General features: G+C 35.7%; 1 protein-coding gene across 1 annotated transcript in view; it reads left to right on the forward strand.

The window, feature by feature from the left end:
- Positions 1–19,372, forward strand: part of LOC124803125 (ninein-like protein) — a 158,070-nt gene that overhangs the window by 100,982 nt on the left and 37,716 nt on the right. Inside the window, exons 14-15 of the mRNA XM_047264301.1 lie at positions 11,227–11,334; positions 12,149–12,844. Of these exons, the coding sequence (XP_047120257.1) occupies positions 11,227–11,334; positions 12,149–12,844 (804 nt within the window). The remainder of the gene's footprint in view (positions 1–11,226; positions 11,335–12,148; positions 12,845–19,372) is intronic.

Genomic DNA, 19,372 nt, shown 5'->3' on the forward strand with positions numbered 1-19,372 from the left:
ATTGTATTTTGTTTATACTTATACATAGCATTGTGTTATTTCCTGGCAGCCTAAATATATACATTGCATACATAGTGAACTGATTATGAACTGTGATGTCAATATTAAGGAGATACGATCAAATTATTCAAAATTCATCTTTCTTTTATTAGTAATATTATAAAGCTGCATTACATCTCCTTTACTTTTCGAAAAACTTTGCCAGTTGTTTCACAGTAGCAGTCATTAACAAATGGGTACATGTAGCTTACAACACTTGTACATGTAAGTAATAGACAATCTTACTCAGTTCCAGAACTGCATATTTTGGTTTCCTTCTCAATAATTTTAATTTACCTACCTATGCACTCCATCCTTCCATCTATTTTACCTTCTCTATAATGTCCTTCCTCCACTTTGTCATAAGCAGTTGAGGATGTCTGACATGTGGCTTATAGTTTTCAAGATTTTGATATTTTAATATGTTAAGAAGTTCCTAGAAACACAGACATATATCTTGATTTTGAATTTTGGCACTATCTCTGATGACAATGTCACTGACAGGACATTACACTGTAGTATTCTATCCTTTCCATGAACTCAGTAAGTTTTACAGGAAGTGTACACTACAGAATAGCTCTATAAACAAATAGTGTGGTTGTAGTGTGAAACATGAAATGAGATTTATTCATCTCACAATATACAATTTTCATATCATTTGTCAGTTATTGTCTGTGTATTTAGCAGTAGATAATTGATTATGGAAACAATAATGTTCTGAGTATGTTCCTGCAGCCCTTACCAATATTTGATAAATTTTTGAGGTTGTCAGTGTCATATGAAAGTATTTTTAGTTTACAGTTGATTTCAATTCCTTATCAAAATTGCATGTTGTACCCATAGAGATATTTTATGCATCTGCATACATACTCCCTCAAGCCACAGTTTGGTGTGGGACGAAGGGATCCTGTACCAATATCAGTCATTTTCTTCTCTGTTCCTTTCGCAAATAGAATGAGGGGAAAATGTTTATATGCCCTGATAGGAGACCTAATTTGTCATATCTTCATGATCCTATGCAGCAGAATCATTCTGCAGTCAGCTTCAAATGCCAGTTCTCTTCATTTTCTCAGTAGTGTTGAAATGAACACCACCTTCCCTCCAGGGTTTCCCATTTGAGTTCCCGAAGCATATCCGTAATACTTGCATGTCGTTCAATGTACTGGTAACAAATCTAGCAGCCTGCCTCTGAATTGCTTCAATTCTTTCCTTTAATCCAACCTCATGTGGATTGCAAGTACTCGAGCTGTACTCAAGAATGGGTCACACTATTTTCCTGTATGCAGTCTCCTTTACAGATGAAACACACTTTCCTAAAATTGTCTCTGTAAACCAAAGTCAGCCTTCCATGCCACAATCTTTACATGCTCATTCCATTTCATATCCATTTGCAGCACTGCATCCAGATATTTAAATATCATGACTCTGTCAAACAGCACACAATTAATGCTGTATTCAAACATTACGGTTTGTTTTCCTACTCATATGCATTGACTTACATTTTTCTACGTTTGGAGCCAGCTGCCATTCATCACACCAACTGAAAATTTTGTCTAAGTCACTTTGTGTCCTCCTACAGTCACTCAGTGATACACCTTCTCATACACTACAGCATTATCAGGAAACAGCCACAGATTGCTGTTCACCCTAAGTCTTGTATGTATATAGAAAGTAACAGCAGTCCTGTCACACATTTCTGGAGCACTCTTGATGATACCCTTGCCCCTGAACATTCTCCATGACAACATACTGGGTTCTATTACATAAAGAAGTCTTCGAGCCACTCGCATAATTGAGAACCTATTTATCTCGCTCATACCTTTGTTAACAGTCTGCATGTAGGTGGCCAGTGCCATAGAGTACTCTTTGTAAAACTAGTGACTTATTTGTTCTCAACTGTTTCACATGTTTCTGTCTGCCAGGGGTGCCTATTACTGTGTCCTCTGTACAGGAGCGTGTACGATGGTCAAACAATGTTTATGAATCTCCCTAGTGAACATTTTCTGAAGCACTAAATATTGCAATCTTCAACTGCCACACCAGACTGGTCAACAAGCAGCAGGATAGAAGCATTAGATCCACTTAGCGATTTTATGTAGAACTATAATTTGCTTGTGTTCTCAGCAAGATATTTTGCTAAGGTATTACAGTGGCAGTTGTATGCTTTGCGCATTGATCTTCTTACAGAGGTCTGAATCTCTCTAAACTTTTGCCAGTCATCATTTGCACATTTTCTGAATTTCATTGTTAAACCACAGTGGATCTTTTTTCTCCTTAATCCACCTACTTGGCATATACTTTTGCAGAGCACGATTTCCAATTTGTAAAATTTGCTCATAATTCCTCTACGTCCATCATTTTGGAACTGAATGATGTCAGTTCATTGTCTAAGTGGGATGCTAACAACTTCTTATCTGCTCTTTGTAACAGAAATGCTTTCCTATCCTTCTTGACTGATGTATTTTAATAACCTTAGTTGCTATGATGGCATCAATGTAATTAATCTCTGTCTCTATATTGATGTCAATATGGTCAGTCCTGTTTGTAGCTACAAGGCCTAAAATATTTCCAATATGTGTGGCTGCCGAACTAGCTGCTCAAGAGAGTTTTTGTAAAAGTATTCAAAATTACTTTACCAGACTGTCTGTCTTCACCCCCTGCAATGAATCCATAGATATCTCAGTCTATATTTAGTTGGTTGGTTGCTTCCAACTAATGTACTGGGTATTTCCATGCTACTGATAGTAGGTGATCTTCGAATGACTAAATCTGTCACAGTGCATTCAAGTGGCCAGTAAAAAACCCAACAACTTTATTTCATTAGACGTGTTATATGTGTCCAGACAACTTCACTATCACAGTGAAATGCTACCTCAAGAGAGACAGTACTTCTGTCAGCAACAATGAACACACACCATCCTATGGCACATAATCTGTTTTTCTGATGTACATTACATGACTCCTAACTATCTCAGACCTTTATACTTCATGTTTCAGCCAGCTCTCAAGAAAAATTTGAGTGTGAGAGATTTCCTGAAGGATGCATCTTTTCATGAGAAGTGACCCAGCAATTATTAGGGATCAGAAAATGTAGCTTCTATTTTTGGCAAAATTCACATCTATTTTTGGCAGAATTCACATCTATTTTTGGCAAAATTCACATCTATTTTTGGCAAAATTCACATCTATTTTTGGCAAAATTCACATCTATTTTTGGCAAAATTCACATCTATTTTTGGCAAAATTCACATGTACTTTTGGCAAAATTCACATGTATTTTTTGGCAAAATTCACATGTATTTTTGGCAAAATTCACATGTATTTTTTTGGCAAAATTCACATGTATTTCTTTTTTGGCAAAATTCACATGTATTTTTTTTTTTGGCAAAATTCATGTATATTTTTGTGAAATTTCAAAAACTGACATCTATTTTTGGCAAAATATGCATATATTTTTTTGCAAAATTTTTGCATGTTTTGCGAAATATGAATCCATTTTGTGAATTTAGAATCTATTTTTGTGAAATTCAAATCTGTATTTGCATATATTTTTGCCAAAATTTGCAATTTTTTTTTTTTTTTTCAAATTTAAAAGGTTGTCAGGATTCATGAGTGAAGACAGACAAATCCTTAGTTCTTTGAAGTTCACTTTTAAAAATGCACTGATTGGGAACTTTTTAACTGGAATGTTTTCTTTTGCAAAAACTTCAACAGATTTTTTTCCCCAAATGGCCTTTGTATTCTTTGTTTGACTATATTTAAGCTTTCAACAAATGATGGTTCTGTTGAAAAGCAGCAGCGTTTTCCCACCAGAGGGCTGCATGTATCTTTGGTTTCAGGTGTTTCTTAACATTCTTTGTCCTTTCCCGCCCAATTTGGTGATTACAAAATCTGCAGAATATTAATTCATCATGGGCATTCATAGCCATGTGATCCATGGTTGACAATACTACAGGTAGAATTGATAAGGCACTTAATGTAGAAGTAGTTCCAAAAGTAACCCTATTCAAACATGAGGAAAAGAATTTCAGCACAGTTGAAAAATGTGACTGATTTTGTTTTTCAATGGCTATAATGTAAAGTGTGGATGTCGTATAGTGACAGCCAGCTGCGAGCGTAAACAAACTGGAATGTTGATCGCACAAAGCGGAGCAGTGCAGGGAAACAAGCACTGACTCCATCTCGCAGGGCAGAAGCTTGTGTTCTTTAAAAGCAAGGAATGCCATTGTCACAGGGATCGCTGGTGTTCGTAATCGAAATCCATGATGGACCAGGATTAGTCACTTCATTCACTTCAAAATGAGAAAACAACTAGCAATGCACAACACAAGGCATTCGAAAATGGTTACCATGCAGTTGCTTGGGAGTTGGCAGAGTTTTGTTAACAAGATTGTTCAGGCCCTATCTCTAGCAGTTTTTGATGCTACCACCAATCAAAACATCCACCACCTAATTTGCCACATTAAAAGTGTCTTGTGTTATACCAACTTCTTAGCTTTAGCTAACAAATGTACCTATGTGTTTCTTTGTTATAAAATGCTAGGTCCCATGGCTGAGTGCAACATTGCATTACGTGGTGTGCATCTTAAAGAAACCACTCAACTGCCCACAACAGGCATGGCACCAGCGCATCAAGTGCATTGGCATATTGCACTTGTGCACTTTTTATTTTTCAAACAGGTTCTGATGCATATTGTCTTTCCAAACTGGACTTTGCGAGATGATGTATAGTTCCAGTACCACTTACTGAAAATTGGTTACATTTCCGATATTAAAATGTTGAAAATAAAGCTATTTCAAACCATCTCTGATAAAATAGTTCCTCTGGATACAATTTGATACGAAATAGCGTCTATTAGGTTATGTCATGTTTTCGCATTTTGAGGCAGAATTCTCATTTATCGTAAAATGCAAATTTTTCAGTCCCTGGTAATTACTGTTTTCATATTGAATCCTATTATTGGTATCCCTTTGCTCTACATGAAACTATCCTACATCAACTGTGTCTCACATGCCATTGGTGCCTCATTCTGTTACATCAGCACAACCTTTCTCACTGATATTATGAGACATTTAAATAACTTAGATACTATATTTCAAGGGAAGGCTCTACTGATTGTCAACATATGTGATAAAATTTATGGACAAACTACATCTATTTGTGAGACACCTTGGTACAGGGAATGGCAATTTTTTCATCTGTTTTCCTTATCTACAATTATCTTCACATATATCTGATGGTTCATTGGTAAATCGTTGGCAGATTAATCAGAGTTTTGGGATAGGATTTGAACATACATAGCAATCCAATTTCAGTTGCATCAACTACTGTACTTTCAGAGATATAATTAGAAGCAGTTATTAATAAAATAGCTATCTGCTCAAGTACAGGTAGTACAGCAGCACTAATTTGTTATAATGGTACCATGATTAAAAATGAAGTATTTCCTAAACTACACAGAAATGTGACCAACATTTTTTCTGAATATCTTTTTCTGCCACAAAATAAATAAGTAAATGAGTAAAAAAATAAAAAAAATTAAACTGCAGAAAGGCCTCAGCTTCTACAGCCCAATATTGAAGACCATTCTGTCATTTCAGAAATGTGGGGCCTGACCGCAGATGTTTCATTACTTGTGAATAAAAAGAAATCTCATATTCCAAAAATGTAATTAAATGTTAGTATTTTTCATTTAGGTTGAAGTTTTCTGCTAATCACATTGTCTTACTGCCATATTTGCATTGTCAGTGTTAACTCACTATTTGGGATTTTTGTGTACAATATTGACTGATCACATATGGGCCAGTCACAAACCCTTACCCGTGGGCATTGACGAAGGCAAATGATCTCAAGGTTATGGCCCTACTACCTGACTACCTGTGCCTGCAGGCTCACATCTACCCATGGGTAGGAAGTCAAGGTGGAACAGCTTGCTATATATGGTTTCTTTTTAACATTGATAATGTAGCACAGAACAGCCATCCTGTTTACTTCCACATAGAGAAGATTTTTTTGCTCTCTGCATGACATCACACACAATGTGCTGTGATACAACACACAGTTTTTATGTGGAGGAAAGGTTCATTACAAGACTCTTTTATTCTTATGTCACTTCCACAACCTGCTGCCTGTTCAACAGAAATTGACTCTTGTGTGAGACTGCATTTCACAGGGATTAAGGGTTTATCACTTTAATTATTGGAAAGAAAGGTCATGTTACTAAACAGTGCATCCTCACCTTGTATTAGTTTTTCACCGTGTTATTAAGTATGCATACATCCCAAACATTCGCTTGACCACTTACTTCTTCAGTCCTCAGCTGTTGGTTACGGAAATCTTTCCTCTACTGATATTAAAATGCTTTAAACCATTCTTGCTCATAGCAAAAACGTTTCCTCTGTAAAACTTTTGTGAATGCATAGTATATTTTAGAGTTTCATATTTGTGAGAAAACCAGTAATTGAAAAGTACAGTAAATTGTTGAGTGTTAATATTCGTATTATATGCTTTTTTTCACTATGATGTATTCTGATAGTAACCTACAAAGATGAACTTAGTCATACATTATTTATTAAAAGGTTTTTTGTAGATCTCAATTACTTCTCATGTATTTTAAGGTCTACACTACTTGTAATACAAACAAATTTAGCAGTAGGCACACAAAATTAAAACATTTCACATCTCATACTATGCTGTGGAAAACTGTATTAATAACCAAGTGAAGGGATTCATTTCCATGTCTCCGTTGGAAGAATGGAACAATTTGTTGTGTGCTTTCAGATTTGTGTTTACTGTGGTTACATAGTTTCTGACATAAGATTTAAGATCTTTGTTCACGTTCTTAAAAAATTTTTGGGACTGTTTGGTATTTATGTCAGCATAAAAAAAGTGTATCTTTCCATAGCAGAGATGTAAGATGTTCATCAGATCCACTTTTATGATGTTAATTACTGGAAGCATTTAAAACTCCAAAATTGTTTCTGAGATAGTCAGTAAAGTGTCACAGTTTATTACTTAAACTGCTATTAACTAAATGCTGACATTAATTTTAATTTACTGTTACATATCATTGAAAGCAAACCATAGCTGGGAGAATTTGTAATGTATAAATTATTTACTGTTTGTGCAGATAACTGAAAACATCCTGTCAACAAAATAGTTGAAGGAAATGTATCTACCTCATGCAAAATGTTTCAAAAAGCAAATACAAATGAAGATTGTTACAAGTACATGAATTTTGTGATCACTGTAAAATGCCAATGTTTTTATACAGTACTTTATTCAGTACTGGGTGCATAACATAATACTTTAACCAATGTGCTCTTTTCATTATGGATTATTTTTTAATAATATAGATAAGTGATACACAAGAAAAATTGCAGAAGAGTTAAATTAGGTAGCTATTTACTTTCTTTACAAAGTAAAAGACTTCTACATAGTTTACTACAATTGTCTTTTTGGCAAAGTTTGGTTCTCATATACGTACATATTCTTTCCAAACAAGCTATTCTATTTTCTTACTGTGTGAATCTTTGTTCCACAAAAGACTAATGTGGAAAATATAGGGTGCAAATCGTGCAAATTTTTGCAGTAGCAATCTGTTAATCATTAAGTGAATTCATTTATTGGATTGATGCTGTCTTTTAATGAGTTTTGCTTTTTAGATCATGTTCTACTTCTAAAACATGAAATTTGTTGCATACAAATGGTGCAGACTATACATTCCATTGATTCCAATAAACTGAATTTACTTTCTATTCAACTTCTCTTCAGATGGACCGAATTGTAAACATGGAATACAAGTTCCAGCCTGTGTTACAAAGACTGGACGTTTAACTTATGTAGGCTTACAAATATTGCTTTAAATAAATTTTTTGAGTAGGCTTATACATAAAAATTAGATAGTACTGATGATGTGTGTTTCATTAATGAGAAAAATTTAAAAGAAAGCATTAAGTAATTTATATAAAAAGCTTGGCCTATTGGATTTTGAACTGAACTGTAGGAACTAATTTATCCCAAAGATATTTATAATTCTTTTGCACATTATCTGTGAATGTTGGCAACATGCTGCAACACACATCTGCTGATTGTGAAACCTAAAAGTATGTGGGCAAAACTATTTGCTTAGTTATCTGTTGAATACAACTTATTGGTGCTACATGATTTTATGAAATTGTATTGCATTTCTAAACCTTAACTGCATGTTAGTAGCATATCTGAAAATAAATAATTTTGTATCACATGCTTTGATTATTTTGGTATATAAAATTCTGTATATTCATTTCCCTTTACCTTATATGCCCTTGCATGGTGGAATGTGAATTTTGTTAAGAAACAAAAACTGACTAATATTATATTTCAGGGACAATCTTTCATCGAGTGTTATGGGAGACTGCTGGTATTCAGGGTAATCCTGCATACCAAAGAAAGCGAATATAGAGAGCAAAGAGTTGCAAATACAAGTCTTGAGAGATATGTTGGATTCCTGTGTTTGAAGATTCGACTGACAGTTTTTGTAACTATCAAGTGTAAATAATGTCAGTGTTTTGTCAGGAAACACACTCCAGTGACTAAGCTTAGTCCATTTTTTCCTTGTTCTGTGGACAATAAATATGGTAATATAAAATGGAATGTGTCAAGATGAAGCATGGCTCCATTCGTAAATGCCAGTTTGAGCAGACTAGACTGAAACAAATGAATAAGAAAAAAGACTATGCAAAACCAACAGAAATTAAATAAATAGGTGATCAACAAGGCATTTGTCACCTAAAATAGGGAGGTAATAACAGCCATCTCAAAGTTCTCTGGAATTATGAAAAATTTGTAGGTAGGTTCACTGTTGTTTACTTTGAGCAGATTTTTGGGAAGTCATGACCATAATTTTTGTAATTTAATTTGTGTTCAGCCAAGAACAGCTTTTGATATAATGCTAGGAAATAATATTTGAAACGAAACTTCCTGGTAGATTAAAACTCTTTGCTGGGCCGAGACTCGAGCTCGGGAGCGACAGACAAAAGTCCCGAGTTTGAGTCTTGGTCCGGCACACAGCTTTGATCTGACAGGAAGTTTCATATCAGCGTACAGTCCACTACAGAGTTAAAATTTCATTCTGAAGATTTGAAATGATCTGCCACTACTATGTAGGTGTGGCATTCATTTTGTCCACATGATATAATCTGTCATGGCGTAGGGTTGTGGGATAGCACTACAAGATAGAATAAAAACAAAATATTATCATCGTCAACAGCAATAACACAATTATGAAGGGAAAGGTGAGCAGGGCACTAGCATTATAATTACATATAAAAGAGCCATAATAGTAAGAGAGTGGAAAGTTGTAATAGTAATAGAATGGAATTACGGTATTAAAATTCATTACTGTCAACAAATAGTTGTTATGTTAAAAGAATCTGCAGAAAGAGATAGTGCAAGTAATTTGTGTTCTGATGTAGGATCTGTTGTAAGTTTAAATCTTTGCTTTCCATCCACAAGTTAGAATGTAAGAAGGCCGACAGAATAGAAAGTTGTGACACACTGCAAAGGGAGCAACACATAAGATACAGGACATCAATTTTTCAAGATGCGAGTATGTGGGAAATACAGGGGGATATGTTGAAACAGGAAAGAGGTACTTATTATACAAATAGTTCTTAGCCGTGAATGTTCAGTAAGAGAGTGTGCGTGTGTGTGTGTGTGCGTGTGAGTGTGTGTTAGGAGGACAAATTTATATATCACAGTATTATGACATTTAACTTTTGTTCATTTGCATAACCAATAAACACACTCTGTTGTCTGTGTATATTATCCATTTATTTTGAGTAATTTTTACTGATATTGTTATGAAATAGCTTCTGTACTATAGCAATGCACTAAAACAAAATGAATGGCACTCCAATTTATCTCTGAAATTTAATATTTTCCAGACAATATGAGCCATTTTATTATTACAACAAGTGCAGTGAAAGAAATGTGTTTTTATGTGATTACCTTTAAATATTTTTATTTTGCTGGAGTAAAATTCTAATAAGTTACATCAAATAAGATTGGGTAACAAAAAATGAAAGTTGGTGTTTGGTAACTGGTTGCAGCTTTCCGTTAACACTTTTACTGGGCATCAGTGCAGCTGATTGGTGGATAACATTAACTGGTTTACAAACATATTATGCTTTGTGCATATTTTGTTGTTGAAATGTTTTTAGAAATCGAGAAAACACAAACATTTTTGTGATCTCTCATTTAAAAAGTTTTAATTATTGTACCAGAAACAGTAAATGGCAAAAGCAGTTTTGTCAGCAGCTTTGTTTTCATGCATTTATTTTATGTTAGACACTGCATTATTATTCCATATGTGTGAATAGTCGGACATTTATAAATCAAATCTTCCAGTAGTGAGCTCTACAAAAACCTGTTTACTGAAAAAACATTTAATCAGTTTTATCTAATGTTGTAAAGAATAGGACATTGGTTGACAGAGCTGATAATGCTATTGGATTTCCCCACTTACTGCAGTCAGGAGAAAAGTTGGAAGACAGAAGGTCCTCAATCAGGTATTTTGTCAAGATATTGACAGATCCAAATATTTCACTGAATGGACAGTATTGTCAGTAGATGTGACATACAACTTTCTGCTTTTGCTTTTTACTTGAATCTCTTGTGCTGCGCTCCTCTTGGTATCTGTGGCCTCCATTAAGTCATCTCATCAGTAGTTTTTTCACACTAGAAGAAATAACTATAGACTTTATGGATCTAACCAGGAATTTTAAAAAAAGAACTAATTGATTTGTATCTGGGAGATTGTGCTAACCAGACTAACCATTCAAAGACTAGACAAAATGTTTTACATATGGTTGTTTCTGTATGAGCAAGCATTCCAGTGGGATTTATTTACTAATATTTTACTCAATCATTCTTTAAAAAAACATGACTTTTATTGTAGAAATTCTTAGTGCTTGTAGAACAAATACTGTAATTGTCCATGTAAGATATTATAGTGATTGCAATTGTGTGATGTGATTCTGGTTTACTATTTTCTTTTCTGACATTCATAATTTGAAAAGTACTTTACTGTACAACCACTTAGAAATGTTCATGTCAAAATGTAGTTTCCATACAGTTATTTTTGCAAGTATTTATTTACTGAACAAAAACTAATTTTGATAATGCTGTTTTTATTTTTAACATAGGAATGGGAAGCTGAAAGAGATTGCCTGCAAGAAAAAGTGAACAGATGTTGTGATCTGAGTTCGAAGACTCTGGGAAGTTCAGATCTTGTTAGGGGTCATTTGAAGAAAGTAAGGAAAATTTATTTTTGGATGTTTTAAAACATTTCAATCTAGAATATGTCTGTTTTATTTCAGTTGGTTTGTAGCAGCTAGATGTGATTTAAATTCTTCTACATTCTACCTCCTCAGTAGCTTATGTCACCAACTGCTTTAGTAATTATTCACATATTTGCTGATATCTCACCTTTTGTGTACATTTTTCATTTCATTTATTCAACATGCTCCATTACAGTATTTGTAATATTACATGTTTAGATACCAAGATATGTAAATAAGAAGTCTAATTTTCATGAGTTACAATAGTATGGATGAAAAGCATTCACAACAGAAAACTTATGTAAGGTCTCCATGAAGAACATTATAAAAATATACTAATAATTATATTCACAACAATAATCTGTATGATCGGTATAAGGTAGAACATCATTTTTGAAAAACTTTAAGTAACTTAAATATTCATATGTTGGGAACCATTATTACATTAAAATTTGTGAAATTCATTCATGTATAGCTTTACTAAAACTGTGTTTTTGATGAACCAGCTGCCTAACTATTTGTGTACAGTTTAAAATGAACTATTGTGTACACTGAATTATCAGGTAACCACGGTGCAGGAAATATGTGCACCGTTCAGAAAAATTTAATTGTAGAGGCATATCTCAATTCTTATTTTAGCTGCTCTGAAGACGGATTATGTGTATTAATTTAAATGGCTACAGTCTGTAACAAAATATAAAATTTTAGTGTTTTTTCCCCTTACATTATTATTTCTTGATGTAAAAATTATAATACAATGTGATTATGTGTTCTATTTCATCACCAGGTATTCGAAACACTACGAAAACAAGCTGCAGAAGAACTGATGGAGGATGAGGAGTTCTTGTCTAGTCTTCAAAAACAGAATTGTGAACCTTCCGTCCAAAGAAATTGCAAAGAAGACAAAACTGATAATATTTTTAAAGTTACCAAATCAGCAGTCAGTAATGTGCAGTGTGATACTGTACCATCAGAAGATTCTGCAGAAAGCACAAGTGGGAAGAAAGATGTAGAGCAACTGGAAAGGCACTGCAGGGACTTGGAATCCCAGCTGGACCAAGTAAAAATTGAAATTGTGAAGATCCTGTCTGAGAAAAAGGCCTGTTCTCAGGAAAACACAACATTGAAAAGCCATCTGTCTGATCTACAGGGTGGATCAGCAGAAGGACAGAATAATGAAGCCCAGGAGCTGCGTGAGCGGTGTGCTGAGCTGGAGGTGAGCCTGGAACTGCTGAGGCAGGAATACGAACGCTGCGAGGACTACTGGGCTGCGAAGCTGGATGAAGAACGCCGCCTGTCCGAGGCAGAGCAACGAGCAAGTGATGAGAAGTTCTCAGAACTCCTTGCTAAAGTGCGGGAGTACGAGGAGCTCTGTAGCAGCACTAGCAGTGACGACGGTGATGGTTACGCTGCTGGCAGCAGTCTTGGCAGCAGATCTGGTCGCCTGCCAACTATTGATGAAAGAGCAAGCCTCGAGAAGCAGGTATGTCTTATACCTAACCATGATGAAGACTGAATTTTTCGTAAAGATATTCTTCAGTTCCATTCATACGTAAATATCTTTTGTAAATATCAGACTGTTATTTCCCATACCTTTCGCACGATGCTCGTGGAGCATGTTGACTGTTCGGCATATTCTATTAAAATGTTGAACATATATTTAGATAATGGGGTGAGATAAACTCTGTTAGTTCCATAAAACAGCCACTTTCACTTCTTCTTGGCAGGGTAACTGTTTTTATTATTTCCTTGGTGCCCTTTTATCTTTGTCATCCCCATCTTTTGGCTGCATTTTTGTCTCTGGACAGACCCAGTTTTTTTTAAAGACTTATTATGACACCAAATGTTCTTCAGATTATGATTCCACTTCTGAATAGATCTTTCCTTACGTGCTTTTTTTTTTAAGTGATAGATATGAGATAGAATTCCAGTCAACGTCCCAGGTTCATCGTAGGAGAACTTTACTTGGGATACTGTCTATCTATCCATATATACAAGATAACTTATCCTCCCTACCCCCATGAACCATGGACCTTGCCGTTGGTGGGGAGGCTTGCATGCCTCAGTGATACAGATGGCCGTACCGTAGGTGCAACCACAACGGAGGGGTATCTGTTGAGAGGCCAGACAAACGTGTGGTTCCTGAAGAGGGGCAGCAGCCTTTTCAGTAGTTGCAGGGGCAACAGTCTGGATGATCGACTGATCTGGCCTTACAACACTAACCAAAACGGCGTTGCTGTGCTGGTACTGTGAACGGCTGAAAGCAAGGGGAAACTACAGCCGTAATTTTTCCCGAGGGCATGCAGCTTTACTGTATGGTTAAATGATGATGGCGTCCTCTTCTGTAAAATATTCCGGAGGTAAAATAGTCCCCCATTCGGATCTCCGGGCGGGGACTACTCAAGAGGACGTCGTTGTCAGGAGAAAGAAAACTAGCATTCTACAGGTCGGAGTGTGGAATGTCAGATCCCTTAATTGGGCAGGTAGGTTAGAAAATTTAAAAAGGAAATGGATAGGTTAAAGTTAGATATAGTGGGGATTAGTGAAGTTCGGTGGCAGGAGGAACAAGACTTTTGGTCAGGTGAATACAGGGTTATAAACACAATATCAAGTAGGGGTAATGCAGGAGTAGGTTTAATAATGAATAAAAAAATAGGAGTGCGGGTAAACTACTACCAACAGCATAATGAACGCATTATTGTGGCCAAGATAGACACGAAGCCCATGCCTACTACAGTAGTACAAGTTTATATGCCAACTAGCTCTGCAGATGATGAAGAAATTGATGAAATGTATGATGAGATAAAAGAAATTATTCAGGTAGTGAAGGGATACGAAAATTTAATAGTCATGGGTGACCGGAATTCGAGAGTAGGAAAAGGGAGAGAAGGGAATATAGTATGTTAGTATGGATTGGGGGTAAGAAATGAAAGAGGAAGCCGTCTGGTAGAATTTTGCACAGAGCATAACTTAATCGTAGCTAACACTTAGTTCAAGAATCATGAAATAAGGTTGTATACATGGAAGAACCCTGGAGATACTAGAAGGTTTCGGATAGATTATATAATGGTAAGACAAAGATTTAGGAACCAGGTTTTAATTTGTAAGACATTTCCAGGGGCAGATGCGGATTCTGACCACAATCTATTAGTTATGAACTGTAGGTTAAAACTGAAGAAACTGCAGGAAGGTGGGAATTTAAGGAGATGGGACCTGCATAAACTGAAAGAACCAGAGGTTGTACAGATTTTCAGGGAGAGCAAAAGGGAACAATTGACAGGAATGGGGGAAAGAAATACAGTAGAAGAATAATGGGTAGCTCTGAGGGATGAAGTAGTGAAGGTAGCAGAGGATCAAGTAGGTAAAAAGACGAGGGCTAGTAGAAATCCTTGGGTAACAGAAGAAATATTGAATTTCATTGATGAAAGGAGAAAATATAAAAATGCAGTAAATGAAGCAGACAAAAAGCAATACAAACATCTCAAAAATGAGATCGACTGGAAGTGCAAAATGGCTAAGCAGGGATGGCTAGAGGACAAATGTAAGGATGTAGAGGCTTACCTCACTAGGAGTAAGATAGATACTGGCTACAGCAAAATTAAAGAGACCTTTGGAGAAAAGAGAGCCACTTGTATGAATATCAAGAGCTCAGATGGAAACCCAGTTCTAAGCAAAGAAGGGAAAGCAGAAAGCAGAAAGGTGGAAGGAGTATATAGAGGGTCTATACAAGGGCGATGTACTTGAGGACAATATTATGGAAATGGAAGAGGATGTAGATGAAGATGAAATGGGAGATACAATACTGCGTGAAGAGTTTGACAGAGCACTGAAAGACCTGAGTTGAAACAAGGCCCTGGGAGTAGACAACATTCCATTAGAACTACTGACGGCCTTGGGAGAGCCAGTCCTGGCAAAACTCTACCATCTGGTAACCAAGACGTATGAGACAGGCGAACTACCCACAGACTTCAAGAAGAATATAATAATTCCAATCCCAAAGAAAGCAGGTGTTGACAGATGTGAAAATTACCAAACAATCAGTTTAATAAGTCACAGCTGCAAAATACTAATGCAAATTCTTTACAAACGAATGGAAAAACTGGTAGAAGCCGACCTCAGGGAAGATCAGTTTGGATTCCGCAGAAATGTTGGAACTCGTGAGGCAATACTGATCCTACGAATTATCTTAGAAAATAGATTAAGGAAAGGCAAACCTACATTTCTAGCATTTGTAGACTTAGAGAAAGCTTTTGACAATGTTAACTGGAATACCCTCTTTCAAATTCTGGAAGTGGCAGGGGTAAAATACATGGAGTGAAAGGCTATTTACAATTTGTACAGAAACCAGATGGCAGTTATAAGAGTCGAGGGGCATGAAAGGGAAGCAGTGGTTGGGAAGGGAGTAAGACAGGGTTGTAGCCTCTCCCCGATGTTGTTCAATCTGTATATTGAGCAAGCAGTAAAGGAAACAAAAGAAAAATTCGGAGTAGGTATTAAAATCCATGGAGAAGAAATAAAAACTTTGAGGTTCGCCGATGACATGGTAATTGTGTCAGAGACAGCAAAGGACTTGGAAGAGCAGTTGAATGGAATGGATAGCGTCTTGAAAGGAGGATATAAGATGAACATCAACAAAAGCAAAACGAGGATAATGGAATGTAGTCGAATTAAGTCGGGTGATGCTGAGGGAATTAGATAAGGAAATGAGACACTTAAAGTAGTAAAGGAGTTTTGCTATTTGGGGAGCAAAATAACTGATGATGGTCAAAGTAGAGAGGATATAAAATGTAGACTGGCAATGGCAAGGAAAGCTTTTCTGAAGAAGAGAAATTTGTTAACATCGAGTATAGATTCAAGTGTCAGAAAGTCATTTCTGAAGGTATTTGTATGGAGTGTAGCCATGTATGGAAGTGAAACATGGACAATAAATAGTTTGGACAAGAAGAGAATAGAAGCTTTCGAAATGTGGTGCTACAGAAGAATGCTGAAGATTAGATGGGTAGATCACGTAACTAATGAGGAAGTATTGAATAGGATTGGGGAGAAGAGGAGTTTGTGGCACAACTTGACTAGAAGAAGGGATCGGTTGGTAGGACATGTTCTGAAGCATCAAGGGATCACCAATTTAGTATTGGAGGGCAACGTGGAGGGTACAAATCGTAGAGGGAGACCAAGAGATGAATACACTAAGCAGATTCAGAAGGATGTAGGTTGCAGTAGGTACGGGGAGAAGAAGAAGCTTGCACAGGATAGATTAGCATGGAGAGCTGCATCAAACCAGTCTCAGGACTGAAGACAACAACAACAACAACAACTTATCCTCTCAAGAGTCTTCTGATCCATACTGAAATGCAGTCTTCTCATTCTATCATGAATTTCTCTAGTGGAAATATAATGAAAAATTAAGTGTCAGGTGCATTTTTGTTGTACCTGTCACCCCATGTGTGGTTAGATTAGATTAGATTAGATTAGAGTAATACTAGTTCCATGGATCATGAATACGATATTTCATAATGATGTGGAACGAGTCAAATTTTCCAATACATGACATAATTGAGTTAATTTAACAACATACTTAAGTTAATATAACAACTTTTTTATTTTTATTTTTTTTCTTAATTTATATGTAAAAATTGTCATTCAGAAATTCTTTTAATTTCTTCTTAAATACTTGTTGGTTATCTGTCAGACTTTTGATACTATTTGGTAAGTGACCAAAGACTTTAGTGGCAGTATAATTCACCCCGTTCTGTGCCAAAGTTAGATTTAATCTTGAATAGTGAAGATCATCCTTTCTTCTAGTATTGTAGTTATGCACACTGCTATTACTTTTGAATTGGGTTTGGTTGTTAATAACAAATTTCATAAGAGAGTATATATACTGAGAAGCTACTGTGAATATCCCTAGATCCTTAAATAAATGTCTGCAGGATGATCTTGGGCGGACTCCAGCTATTATTCTGATTACACACTTTTGTGCAATAAATACTTTATTCCTCAGTGATGAATTACCCCAAAATATGATGCCATATGAAAGCAATGAGTGAAAATAGGCGTAGTAAGCTAATTTACTAAGATGTTTATCACCAAAATTTGCAATTACCCTTATTGCATAAGTAGCTGAACTCAAACGTTTCAGCAGATCATCAATGTGTTTCTTCCAATTTAATCTCTCATCAATGGACACACCTAAAAATTTGGAATATTCTACCTTAGCTATATGCTTCTGATTAAGGTCTATATTTATTAATGGTGTCATACCATTCACTGTATGGAACTGTATGTACTGTGTCTTATCAAAGTTCAGTGAGAGTCCGTTTACAAGGAACCACTTAGTAATTTTCTGAAAGACAGTATTGACAATTTCATCAGTTAATTCTTGTTTGTCAGGTGTGATTACTATACTTGTATCATCAGCAAAGAGAACTAACTTTGCCTCTTCATGAATACAGAATGGCAAGTCATTAATGTATATTAAGAACAACAAAGGACCCTAGACTGACCCTTGTGGAACCCCATTCTTGATAGTTCCCCAGTTTGAGGAATGTGCTGATCTTTGCATATTATGAGAACTGCTTATTTCAACTTTCTGCACTCTTCCAGTTAGGTACGAATTAAACCATTTGTGCACTGTCCCACTCATGCCACAATACTTGAGCTTGTCTAGCAGAATTTCATGATTTACACAATCAAAAGCCTTTGAGAGATCACAAAAAATTCCAATGGGTGGTGTTCGGTTATTCAGATCATTCAAAATTTGATTGGTGAAAGCATATATGGCATTTTCTGTTGAAAAACCTTTCTGGAAACCAAACCGACATTTTGTTAGTACTTCATTTTTACAGATGTGTGAAGCTACTCTTGAATGCATTACTTTCTCAAAAATTTTGGATAAAGCTGTTACAAGGGAGATTGGACAGTAATTGTTGACATCAAATCCATCCCCCTTTTTATGTAAAGGTATAACAATAGCATATTTCAGTCTATCAGGGAAAATGCCCTGTTCCAGAGAGCTATTACACAGGTGGCTGAGAATTTACTTATCTGTTGAGAACAAGCTTTTAGTATTTTGCTGGAAATGCCATCAATTGCATGTGAGTTTTTGCTTTTAAGCGAGTTTATTATTTTCCTAATTTCAGAGGGAGAAGTGGGTGAGATTTCAATTGTATCAAATTGCATAGGTATGGCCTCCTCCATTAACAGCCTAGCATCTTCTAATGAACACCTGGATCCTACTATATCCACAACATTTAGAAAATGATTATTAAAAATGTTTTCAACTTCTGACTTTTTGTTCGTAAAGTTTTCATTCAATTTGATGGTAATACTGTCTTCCTGTGCTCTTGGTTGACCTGTTTCTCTTTTAATAATATTCCAAATTGTTTTAATTTTATTATCAGAGTTTCTGATTTCAGACATGATACACAAACTTCTGGATTTTTTAATAACTTTTCTTAATATGACACAGTAGTTTTTATAATGTTTGATAGTTTCTCGGTCACTACTCTTTCTTGCTGTCAGATAAATTTCCCTTTTCCGGTTACAAGATATTTTTATACCCTTAGTAAGCCATGGTTTGTTACAAGGTTTCTTACGAGTATATTTAACTATTTTCTTGGGGAAGCAGTTTTCAAATGCATTTATAAAAATGTCATGAAATAAATTATATTTTAAATTGGCATCAGGTTCACGGTACACCTCATCCCAGTCTAACTGCTGTAGGCTTTCCCTGAAATTTGCAATTGTTAAATCGTTGACTGAACGTACTACTTTGGAGGACTGTTTGGTATTGCTGAATGGAGCTGTCATATATTGTAAGTAGCTGTGCACCATGATCAGAAAGACCGTTCTCAACAAGCTGAGCATTTATCTGGTTAAACTTATCTTGGTCTATAAAGAAGTCATCTATCAGTGAGCTGCTGTCCTTTACCACCCGAGTAGGAAAATCAATAACGGGCGTCAAATTGAAAGAACCGAGTAATACTTCAAGGTCATTTTTCCTATTACCCTC

The sequence above is a fragment of the Schistocerca piceifrons genome, chromosome 6 (genome assembly GCF_021461385.2).
Source record: "Schistocerca piceifrons isolate TAMUIC-IGC-003096 chromosome 6, iqSchPice1.1, whole genome shotgun sequence".
In the NCBI taxonomy this organism is placed as follows: domain Eukaryota; kingdom Metazoa; phylum Arthropoda; class Insecta; order Orthoptera; family Acrididae; genus Schistocerca; species Schistocerca piceifrons.